The sequence below is a fragment of the Terrapene carolina genome, unplaced genomic scaffold, assembly GCF_002925995.2.
Source record: "Terrapene carolina triunguis isolate 2854851 unplaced genomic scaffold, T_m_triunguis-2.0 Scaffold242, whole genome shotgun sequence".
Lineage (NCBI taxonomy): Eukaryota > Metazoa > Chordata > Testudines > Emydidae > Terrapene > Terrapene triunguis.
This window is the reverse complement of record NW_020664593.1, coordinates 8,849,121-8,861,474: the sequence shown is the minus strand read 5'-3', so window position 1 is coordinate 8,861,474 and position 12,354 is coordinate 8,849,121. Positions and strand designations below refer to the sequence as shown.

Here is a 12,354-nt window from a genome sequence, read left to right as displayed (position 1 = left end):
GCAGAGGCTCCAGGCTGAGCCTGGGGCAGAGGGTTGGGCTGCAGGAGGGGTTGTGGGCTCTGCGAGGGGGCTCAGGTGCAGGAAGGGGCTCAGGACTGGGTCAGGGGCTTGGGGTGCAGGCTCTGGCCAGGCGGTGCTGCCAGACTTTTAGCAGCCTAAAATCTCCCGGATTGGCTTAAGTAGCCCCTGGGAGATTGAGCCCAATTCCAGAAGACTTCCAGCCAATCCGGGAGGGTGGCAACCTTAATCAGGTCCTAAATCTCAGGGCATCGAAGCTGGTGTGATCGCCATGTCGAGGTGAGTCAGGTGTAAGGAGGTGTCAGTTACACCATCTTAAAGAAGATGTAAATTACACCAGTTTAAATTCCCTCTAATTTCTTAGTTCACCTCTGAATTCAGCCTGTTAAGCATGCTTTTATGAGCATGAAGCCGGAGATGAGAAATGGTCCTCCCCAAGCAGTGAAGAGACTCACCTTCCTTTCTTTTCAGTCTGTGAATACAGAAAGCGGCAAAATGAGAGAAGAGTGGGAAAATCTTCAGTTAAGGCCTGTGGCCTGAAAACTTTCAGGACAGAACAACAAATCAGTCCTGCCATTGTCCTCTAACCCTGAGAAGTGCTGGAGACAGGGAAGATCTAGAACTACCTGAGACACTGTGGGAGCTCACTTGTACTCTCTATCTCTCTGAAACAGTAATAATTAACTGGCAAAGACATGAGGTGCTTGAATAGCAAAAGCACATCTAGACAAGCGGCCTGCATGGCCATGTCATTCAGCCATTCTGCACTACAGTAGAATACAGCTGAATGACATGGGCATGCAGGCAGCAGACTACAGTTGAAACTCCTTGGCTGTTTTGTTTTCTATGCCAGGGGTTCTCAACCTTTTTCTTTCGGAGGCCCCCCCAACACGATAGAAAGACTCCATGGTCCACCTGTGCCACAACAACTGTTTTTCTGCATATAAAAGCCAGGGCCGGCATTAGGGGGTAGCAAGCAGGGCAGTTGCCTAGGGCTCCATGCCATAGGGGTCCCCACAAAGCTACATTGCTCAGGCTTCAGCTTCAGTCCCAGGTGACTGGGCTCAGGGCCTCGGGCTTCAACCCCATGTGGTGGGGCTTCGGCTTTCTGCCCTGAGCCCCAGCGAGTCTAATGCTGGCCCTGCTTGGCGGACCCCCTGAAGCCCCCTTAAGGGGGCCCCGGATCCCTGACTGAGAACCACTGTTCTATGCAAAGCCCCAATCAAATACCAGTACATAACTGTACTGATAGCAATACTATTGCTTGTAGGAGCAAGGATAGCCTTACAGAGTGTGTGGCCTCAAGCAGAGATGATTGGGGGGAGGGGTAGCTCAGTGGTTTGAGCATTGGCCTGCTAAACCCAGGGGTGTGAGTTCAATCCTTGAGGGGGCCACCTAGGGATCTGGGGCACAAATCAGTACTTGGTCCTGCTAGTGAAGGTAGGGGGCTGGACTCAATGACCCTTTGGGGTCCCTTCCAGTTCTATGAGATAGGTATATCTCTGTATATTTATGTCAGATGGCCACCTCAAAACACCAAGCCTCCATTCCCACTATGCTATTTTCAGGGGGACATTGGATTGAGAGTTGCCTCCCCCTTCAGCCCAGCTGCAGCAGGGAAGAGGAAGAGGCTACATCTTCCTGAGTCTATGGGAGATCTTCCTGAAGGGCAGGGCAGTGACTTGCTGGCTTCAGTTTAAGACCAGCCTTTTGTGTGATAGGAATAACTGGAGCGAAGCAATAGCAATACACATGATCGGTGTTAGCACTCAGTGTCTGAAGGAACTCACTGATTCCTTGTAAGGTGAAAACTTTTTGCTTGGTAGGTTAAGTTCCTGGTGACATGGAACTTCATGGTGATCTTTCAAAAGTAATTATTCATACAAGGGGATGAAGAAGAGGCTTTGCCCAAATCAGTTATCACAGGATTCCCGTAAGCCACTTATCAGAGTTTGAGGTCAGGAAGCCTAAATAAGGGCACTTTTGTTAATGAGTGAAGTGGTGTTTGAGTCACCTGCAGTTACAAGTAACCACTACCTGTTGTTGCTGTAAAGCGTTCTCTGTGTTGTCTTTTCTGAAACACGCTCTCCATGGCTCTGTGGTTTGTGTTGCGTCAAGAATGAGTTGGCTCACCCCACCCGCCCCAAAGCTCTTTCCCTTTCCCCCCAACTCGAGCTGTGGTGTTTTCACAGCTGCAGTTCTGCAGCCCTGCCAGTCTCCAGAGCAAGCAGCTGCTTTTTTCGTGATTCTCTGGTAGCATGGGTTATCCTCTCCTTCTGGGACAGCTGCTGTGGCATATGGCTCCTCTCCTGCATGTTTCAGGTATAGTTCTAGGAGTTTGCTAGCTTATTATGATTTCTTATAAGTTACTGCAGAGACTTGTGAGTCAGGGATCCTGAGTTCTATTCCTAATTCTACCATGCATTTGCTGGGTGACATTGGGCAAGTGAGTTTTGACCTCTCTGTGCTTCATTGGATGCTGGTGGCATCTGAAATTGAGTCAGGAAGACAGAGTTAATCAGGAATAGCTATTCTGAAATAACTTCCATGTAGATAAACCCTGATTCACTTAGATGCTTTGGAAAATTTAACTCACAGTCCATAGATCTGAGTTATTTGTAGTTTTGTTGGCAGTCTTACCATTTTTTTGGATTTGGGTCCCTCTTCTTTTTTCCATCAGCAGCTTTCTTTTTAGTCTTGCTGATTATCGGAATCACATTAAAACCGCACAGCTACCTTGTTAGCTCTGTCCCAGCCATCTGGTAATATAATTAATGCTAATCGACACGGGCTTATGGAAAATAGATCTTGTCAAACGAACTGGATATCTTTTTCTGATGAGATTACAAATTTGGTTGATAAAGCTAATAGTATTGATGTAATATACTTAAGACTGCTATAAGGCATATGACTTGATACTGCATGACACTTTGATTAAAAAACTAGAATGATACAAAATCAACATGGCATACACTAAATGGATTAGAAACTGGGTAACAGAGAGACCTTAAAATGTAATTTTAGAAGATGTGTGTTGTTGTTTTTTGGTTTAGTGGGGTACTGCAGGTATAGGTTCTTGGCCCTCTGCTATTTAACATTTTTATCAAAGATCTGAAGTAAACATAAAATCATTACTGGTAAAGTTTGCAGATGACAGAGATTGGGGGAATGGTATTTAATGAAGAGGACAGGTCATTGATACAGAGCAATCTAGATTGTTTGGTAAACTGAACTCAAGCAAACAAGATGCATTTCAGTACAGCTGAATGCAGGTCATACTTAACTTTTCTGTTGTTGTTTATTAGTAGTACCTTTCACCCAAAGGTCTTAGAGCGGGATGAAAATTTTTACGCAAAACTTTTTTTGGGGGGGAGGGGAGGGGGCAAAAAATGTACATTTGGGCTGATCAATACAATTAATGAATTCAGATCAGTTTTGGACAATTGTGTTGGTTCTTTTAAAAATCAGAAATGCTGAAATGGTTCATTTTGGCATTTCCAAAACAAAATATCTTTCAAAATAAAAAGTCAAAATGTTTTTATTTTGGAATTTTTGGAACACTTTTGTTTTGGGTTGACCCAAAGAGAATTTTTGTTTTTCAGACCTGCCCCTGAACTGAATATTCAGTTATTTGGACATCTCTAGTATCAAAGCACTTTACACATTGATGATTTAAACCTTGCAGTAACTCAGAGATGTATTACTGTCCTTGGTTTACATATGGGGAAACTGAGGCATGAGGCAGTTAAGTGATTTACCTGAAGCCACACAGGGAGTCAGTAGTAGAGCTAGGAACAGAGTCCAGGAGCCATCTCTTGGTTATTTTGCTCTGGCCACAATGCCTGCACCAATCTAAATGAATGAGTGACTGCACAACTAGATTTTGCATCTGTTTCCAGTTTTTAAGTCCAGTGAAATTGTGAGGACAGGAAGGAATTTTGGGTGTGTGTGTGGGGGGGAGAGTTAGTACTGGGAACATAAACTAGTGGTATGAATCAACTGTTGGGTTTTTTTTTTTTAATCAAACTTACCTGTACACTCAAGAGACTTTCATCCCATAGAAGTTGCCCTAGCAGATCAAACTATGGATCATCTAAGTCAGTATCATTTCACCAGCAGGATTCTGTACATAGTGCTTCAAAGATAAGAGTAAACTGCCCACAATCTCCCCCCACCCCCCAAAAAACCAAACAGTCAACCAAATAAATAAACAAAAACCCAATTCTCCAAAAAACTGTTGTTGATATTTCCAAACCTTCTGAAACCAAATATTTCAAATCTGGCTTTTCCCAAATTCCAGGCCAAAGGAGGTTTGATAATTTAAATGAGTTTGAGATAAGAACCTGGACATTTGAGTGCTAATCTGAAATTTTTGTGATGCTTCTTTATGGCAGTTGCATACTGCTATATAAGCGTATCTCCGTCTTCCCTGACTGGAAGAAAATCCTTCCTCAGCAATTTGGTCTTCTATTATCACTCAATCCTGGGCTTCCATACATTGCTCCACCAACAGATCTGAGCCCTCCTCTTCTGGGACCATCTTCCCTTAGAATAAGAGAAGAATGTGACGTTGCACTCCATAGGTTTTATGGAAATATGCTTATGAGTGTAAATATGATGTAACTGGAATATGCTTTATGCAAAAGGTCTCTTGTAAGGTATCATAACAAAGGTTATAAACTACTGAACATATTCCTCCTATTTGTATGCATGTATTATTCTTGTATCTGAAGCTAGAAATATGAAGTATAACTCTGAGGTCCTATTGTAATTATGAAAAGTGTGGGCCATTAATGGTGGTTTAAAATCTTGATGGCTCCCATTGACTAGGACAATTGGTTGTAAATAGTTTATTTACTTGCAAACCTTCTTGTGTACATGTGGGCCAACCCAGGAAGAATGGAGACTAGGGGTCTTACAGTGACATGACCATGTCACATGATACTGGAATCCATCTTAATCCTTGTACTTTTCCATTGATGAGGTAGGGGTGGGGATAAGCACAGACAAAAGATTCCTGCCTTGTGCCAGAGCTATAAAAGGGGGTGGAGCAGGACAAAAGGGGCTGCCAGTCATGAGAAAACCCCTGCTTACCACCTGAGATGTCTGCTGGAACTAACAAGGACTGTACCGGGGAAAGGATTGGGCCCAGACTAGGAAGGAGTCTAGTCTGTGAAAGAAGCTTATTGGAACATCTTTGAGGGTGAGATATTGCCTGTAATCAGTTTCTTAATGTATTAGGCTTAGATGTGCGTGTTTTTGCTTTATTTTGCTTTGTGGCTTACTTTGTTCTGGCTGTTATTACTTTAAAGAACTTAAATCCTACTTTTTATACTTAATAAAATCACTTTTGTTTATTAATAAACCCAGAGTAAGTGATTAATACCTGGGGGTAGCAAACAGCTGTGCATATCTCTGTATCAGTGATACAGAGGGTGAACAATTTATGAATTTACCCTGTATAAGCTTTATACAGAGTAAAATGGATTTATTTGGGGGTTTGGATCCCATTGGAAGTTGGGTGTCTGGGTGCTGGAGACAAGTAACCTGCTGAGCTGTTTTTAGTTAAAGTCTGCAGCTTTGGGGACGTGGGCCAGACCCTGGGTCTGTGTTGCAGCAGGCTAGCGTGTCTGGCTCAACAAGGCAGGGTTCTGGAATCCCAAGCTGGCAGGGAAAACGGGCTCAGAGGTAACTTCAGCACATCAGGTGACAATCCCAAGGGGATCTCTGTGACCGAACCCGTCACAAAGAATTCCCTTCCTTCTCAAATATAGTTCTTTCCTGTTTGGTTATTGCTTGTTTTATCTGAGTTCAATGACTGCAGTGGAGTAGGAATTTAGGTAATCAAATGAACTTTCTCTCTCACAAGCTGTGGGGAAGCCCTACACTGCATCACTCTCATGACTACGCTTTGGTTTGCTGTCTTCCAGGGGACACAACTGAGAAAATTCTAACAGCTGGGAATGTTTCTGCAGTTGAAAACAGCAACATCACCCTGCGGTGTTCTCTCTCTTTGACCAATGCCATTGTGTCGCAGGTGAACTGGAACAGGTGTAACAAGGTCATGCTTGCAGTTTACCTAAGCAAAGATAAAGCCATGGTCCAGCCGGCATTCACTGAGAAGGTATCGCTGGCAGCAGAGTATGGGATAACAATCCACTTATTAGGAGTCAATGACACTGGGGATTACTGCTGTGAATTTCACACCTTCCCTTATGGGATATATGAAGGGAGAATGTTCCTGGAACTGACAGGTGAGCCAACAAAACTACAGATTACTCAGATCTATGGAGTGCGGGTAAAATTTTCCAAAGCACCTAAGTGACTCAGGGTTTGTCTACATGGGAGTTATTTCAGAATAGCAATTCCTGATTAACTCCATGTTAATCAGAGGGAATAAGGCACTTTTTGGAAGCCGATTAAGCTAATTTGTAATAAAATACTCTTATTCCAGAATAAGGGCTTGTCTACACTGGCAACGTTAAAGCGCTTTAACGTGGCTTGTGTCATCGCGGCACAGCACTCCCAGCGCTCTAAAAAACTCACCTCCACAAGGGGCGTAGCTCCCAGTGCTGCGAGTGCGGATCCTAGCGCTGTAGCACTGTCTACACTGGCACTTTGCAGCACTGAAACTTGCAGCGCTTGGGGGTGTTTTTTCACACCTCTGAGCGAGAAAGTTGCAGCACTGTAAAGTGCCAGTGTAGACTACCCCTAATAGTATCCACACATGGAGTTAATCAGGAATAGCGAAACTGTTTTAATTCACACCCTATCTTATTCTGGATTAAATTTGTGTATGTAGACAAGCCTGTAGGAGAAGAGCTGCATGAATAACTGATTTTTGCAGTTTGCGGGCTGTACTGAAAAACCAAAAAGTCGAAAATTAATTCATTTCAGGTAGAATGAAACTTTTTGATTGACTGAAAATGATTGTGAGGTTTGTTAACCTTTAAAACAATAAAATTGAAGTAAATTTTGAAACCAAAAAAGCTTCAAATAAAAAATTGAAACGTTTTGTCTTGACATTTCAAAATGAATTTTTTTAATTGATACCATTTTTGAACATGACTTCTTGAAATGTTTCAGTTGACTCAAATCTACATTTTTCGGTGAAAAAAAGTTCTAGCTAAAAAATGTCACCCTTTTCTATTTAGGAGCCTAAAAGTGGTGTTTTAGGCACTTTTGAAAATTTACCCCTTTAGGCACCTTTGACAAGTTTATTTTGCAATTGAAGAATTAGCATCATCCAGAACACCCTCTAGAGTAGATTCATTTTATGGGTGACATGGCCAAAATTATTATTTTTAACGTTTACCTTTTGCCTTTGTTACTAGTAAATTATATTATTAAAGCTGAAAGGTTTTAAGATCTAATTTACTTTTCATCACTTCTGTGGATTGTGTACTGTTTGTTTACGTTTTGCACTTCTCACTTAGCTTGGACAATAAAGCTAGATTGGTCAATGTCACTTTCTGTTTGTGGTCAATGTCACTTGCCATTTCTCCTTCCACTAGCCCAGTGCTATGCCAGATCTGTTTACTTGAATTACAAAAATACTTGCCTACCGTACAGGGAGTGTGAAGGCTAATTGGAGCCAAATTCTGCCCTTAATACAAGGGTACAATTCTCCCTGTAAGGGCTTGGTGCTGCTGGGGAGAGGGGAGAAAGCATACAGCAGCTTGTGGGGGTGTTACCCGAGGTTTTCAGAACCCCCAGCAGGGGCAACGTAACTATTTCACTCTAGGTGGGTCAGGAATAAATCAATACGAACAGAGCTATTCTGCCTGATCAAGGATTAAATGCAAGTAAGGGGGCTCTTGTCTAACACTGCAGTTTATTAGATGTAAGCACACGCAGACATAAGCAATAGGTTTAGAACATACCAGATGTTTACCTAACATCTGGAATAGTATTGAGTAATTAACAGCAGGTTCGTGGTGGCCAGTTGCTCACCTGCTGGGGAGAAAAGGTGTTAGGAAAAACGTCTCTCAAGATGGCTTCAGAGGACCGCTCCAAAGTACACTCTATTTGCTAATCTTTTATAACTAACGTCTACAAAACATATAGGTCATAATGACCCCTACTGTATCATCACTTTTCTAATTTTCAATAAACTTTTAATATCAACGGCATCTAGATTCAAGGTTTTCCAGCCACCGAGGTTTTCAGACTCAGTTGTTTATTTGTCTGTCCCCTTCTCCCATTCTGATTAGCAGAAACTGTAGCTAGTTTTGACCTTGGTTCTGAAAGCCTGTCTCCAAATTAACCCTTAACTATGTGGTGGGGTCTATTTTATTAATTCAGGGTGGCTAAATGCACATAATATGGTTGCACGTAGCTTGATCACATTCTGGGATATATACACGCCTCAAATCCAGGGCTACAGGGGCCAGAGGGTGGGCCACTTGTTGAGACCAAGGAATACCACTTACAATTTCTTAGAGCTAGAAGTCAGAATTCCAGGGCGGTAACTGCCAGAATCACTCTTCTTTTCTTTTTAGCAGATTGGTACCATGTTTGCCTCCTTTTCCCATCCCGCTCTCCCCACCCGGTCCTTTGGTAGCCAGTTCTCCAGGGCTTTCCAAAAACAATTGTCACTTGGTGGTAATAATCTAATGTTCAACAACTACCAACAATGACATTGGCCTTGCAGGTTCTGTATCTCGGGATACAGTTATTCGTTACCTTGTCAATAGGAAGAACCTTTGGGGTATTAAAATATCAGCTTATGGCAGGCAACCTACCAAAGTGAGATTTGAAAAAAGAATTGTTTTGGTGACAGTTGGACAGGTTGCTTTTGTGTTTTACTCAAGGTTGGCGTTAGAGCCCAGGTTTATTTCAGGCAGTTCACTACAGGCTGATTGTGCAGTGGTATGAGCGCTTCTCCTAGGAGGTCCTGAGCACAGTCAATGTAGGACGGGGCGCCCCATTGAAGTGTTGGTGCACATGTGTACCCGTGATCTCTGCTGGAGTAAGAAAGACTTGGTACAGTTGTCAGCAGTGCCTCTTCTCACGGAGATGCTTTGCTTACACAGAAACGGAAACTGACGTAGGCTGCAGGATTCAATGTCCTGAGCTGGATACAGCATATCTTTGAGTTGTATTATGCATGAAATAATTAAACAAGGTGGTCTCCATGGGGCATTTATAGTCACCAGGTTTTACCCCCAGCATTGTTTAAGATGAAACCAGTTGGAGGAAGATCCAGACTGTCCTGAGGAAGAAGGAGGTAGAGTGCCCTCCCATCAGGGTTTCTTTGTCAAGCCTGGACACGTGGGGCCTGATTCTGATTTCATTAAAACAACCGTCATTGAGGAGTAACTCTCCTGAAGTCAATGGTGTTATACTAGTGTAAAATAAGTGTAAGATTAGCATCAGGCCTGAGGATCACAGCTGTAGCCTTGTACCCCTGTCTGCATGCCTTTGGTGAATGTGGCCAAGGGTGATTTTGATGCCAAACTCACATTTCTCTTCACTTAATTTCAGGAGCATCAGAGGAGATGACCCTTTGGAAGAACCTTCCATACATAATCATCAGCCTGATATTGGGAGTTCTGCTCCTAGTGTGTTTCATAGTCTGGATCCTCAGGAGAAAGGTAACCGGAAGTTAGTCCCAATAAGGTCACCAGCTCCCCTTCCACTCATCCCATTACTTTTCTTAGCTATTGAATCTTTAATTACATTGACTGGATTAAACACAAAGATGCAGAGTAACTTTGATGGGAAACATGGCATCTAAGTGGACAGATCTCTGCTGTCCCCAACTCCAGCATTCACTTAGAGTTGCTCATTGTGCTTCCTAGTGTATTGACCTTAAACTGGCTCTGCTGCCCACAGCCTCAGGAACTCACTTGATTTGGCTGAATTTTGAGCATCTGCTGAAAAATCCCCACCGCATGGCCAAGAAATCATCTCAGCCCCTGTGCCCTAGTAACTCAGCACCCAGCTCAGACTGAGGGCTTTGCTATGGCCCCTAATTCCCTCCCCAGTGAGTGTAAGGGCTCTGCTGACCACGCTAATACACCTGGGCTGAGTGTGAGGGAATTTTCATATCACCCATCCTGTGGCTGACTATGATGGAATATCTGGGGTCCCTCCTCATTCCCCTAGCTGAGGGTGAAGGCACAGTTCATGTTTCCCCATCTGGGCTGAATGCATCTCAGCATCCCCCCTTAGATGAGTGTGAGAGACCTTTTCAGAGTCAACAGAGAACGGGGTGTATATTTGGGCCCCCTTTCTTTCAGACTGCTTGCTGAGAGCATATTTCAGGCTCCCCTGAAGTGTGACAGTGTGTCTCAGTAATCACCCCTCTTTCATTTCACTAGCTACTATGTGGAGACCTCTCAACTACTGCAGGAATGGTCTGAATGTGAGGGTCCATTTCAGACCCCATGCCCATCCCACTGGCTAAGATTGGGGTCCCCAGCTAGGTGTGAGGGCATGTCAGATGGGGGCCCCAATCTGTCAGCTGTCAAATATGTGGGCACATCTCATGGGCCCTGTCAAGGCTCCTTCCCCACTCTGAACTTTAGGGTACAGATGTGGGGGCCTGCATGAAAACTTCTAAGCTTAACTACCAGCTTAGATCTGGTCCGCTGCCACCACTCCCAATGGGCTAACTCCCTTCCCTGGGTAGCCTGGAGAGATTCTTCCACCAACTCCCTGGTGAACACAGATCCAACCCCTTGGATCTTAAAACAAGGAGAAATTAACCATCCCCCCTCCTTTCTCCCACCAACTCCTGGTGGATCCAGACCCAATCCCCTTGGATCTAAAAACAAGGAAAAATCAATCAGGTTATTAAAAAAGGCTTTTAATTAAAGAAAAAGGTCAACACCATCTCTGTAAAATCAGGATGGAAAATAACTTTACAGGGTAATCAAACGTAAAGAGCCCAGAGGACCCCCCTCTAGCCTTAGGTTCAAAGTACAGCAAACAGAGGTAAACACCCTAGCAAAAGGTACATTTACAAGTTGAGAAAACAAAGATAAAACTAACACGCCTTGCCTGGCTGTACTTACAAGTTTGAAATATGAGAGACTTGTTCAGAAAGATTTGGAGAGCATGGATTGATGTCTGGTCCCTCTTAGTCCCAAGAGCGAACTCCCACCAAAACAAAGAGCACAAACAAAAGTCTTCCCCCCACCAAGATTTGAAAGTATCCTTATTGGTCCTTTGGGTCAGGTGTCAGCCAGGTTACCTGAGCTTCTTAACCCTTTACAGGTAAAAGGATTTTGGTGTCTCTGGCCAGGAGGGATTTTATAGTATTGTACACAGGAGGGCTGTTACCCTTCCCTTTATAGTTATGACAGGCGCGTACCTGCTTCACTGGACAAGGGGGCTGGTGGATGATGGGAGGGGTTTTATTCCATACTGGCTGAGGGCTGGATTCATGGAGGACCCTACGCCACACCAGTCAAGGGTGAGGTTGCTTCTCAGGGGGCCTCCACCAGTGTAAGGGCACATCTCAGGCCCCCTTCATACCCAACCTTCTCAACCCCTCCATAACCCACCCTCCTCTCTCTCTCTCCCCTCTTAGGAAAGAGGTGGAAGGATGGTGGGAACCTGAGCAGCTGTTTAAATGTAAGGATGAGCCTGATCTCAACCTGTAGACAGCAATCCTGCCCAGACTCTGGGAAAATATGGATCTGAACAATGGCCCTTGGGGCTGTCTCTGATTTAAAATGATTGGAGGAAAAAAACCTTGTGGCTTTGTTTTGTAGAAACAAACTCAGAAGATCCATGTGCCACCCCATGTCCTGCAGAAGGCGCCCTCCAGCAGCAGCGGGGAGGACTGCAGCTCACCCAACCCCACCACAGGCAGCTCAGCAGAGGCCAGCGTGGCATCTGCCAGCAGCGTGGGAGCTCAGGAGGAGTCTGATGATGGTCACGACTATTTCAACGTCCTGCGATACAAAAGCCACAGCAGCAGTAGCACTGTGGTACAAATGGGGTAGCTGGGTGGGGAGGAGGGAGTTTTGGCCTTGGGGAAGCACAGCGATCCTGCATCAGATCTTTTGTTAAAACCTTTCTGCTTCCTCCTATCAAGTCCCATAAAACGGTCTGGAGGTTGGCTGGTCAAGAGAAAGGGTGTGTGTGGTGGTGGTGGTGGAAGGGAGAAGTACACAGCATTGATGTAGACAGGCTCAGGGTGTTTGCACTGGATGAATCAAGAGATTGGGAAGGGCCTTTACCTTCTAGGGTTTTGTTCAAAATCCCATCCAGGCTGGTAGTGACAAGATGTTGTTACTAACTGAAGGGCTGCGTGGAGGTCTCAGGCCAGTTTCCTAGGGGTACCAGTGATCACATCACAACTTGGGGAAGAAAACTGGTTCA

The 12,354-nt window shown here is 44.4% G+C and overlaps 1 protein-coding gene across 1 annotated transcript; it reads left to right on the top strand.

Annotated features, from left to right (window-relative positions):
* Positions 1–289: 289 nt before the first annotated feature.
* Positions 290–11,975, top strand: TIGIT (T cell immunoreceptor with Ig and ITIM domains). The gene is made up of 4 exons (XM_029912773.1): positions 290–297; positions 4,413–4,582; positions 5,949–6,316; positions 11,742–11,975. The coding sequence occupies exons 1-4, from the start codon at positions 290–292 to the stop codon at positions 11,973–11,975; spliced, it is 780 nt and encodes a 259-aa protein (XP_029768633.1).
* Positions 11,976–12,354: the final 379 nt, after the last annotated feature.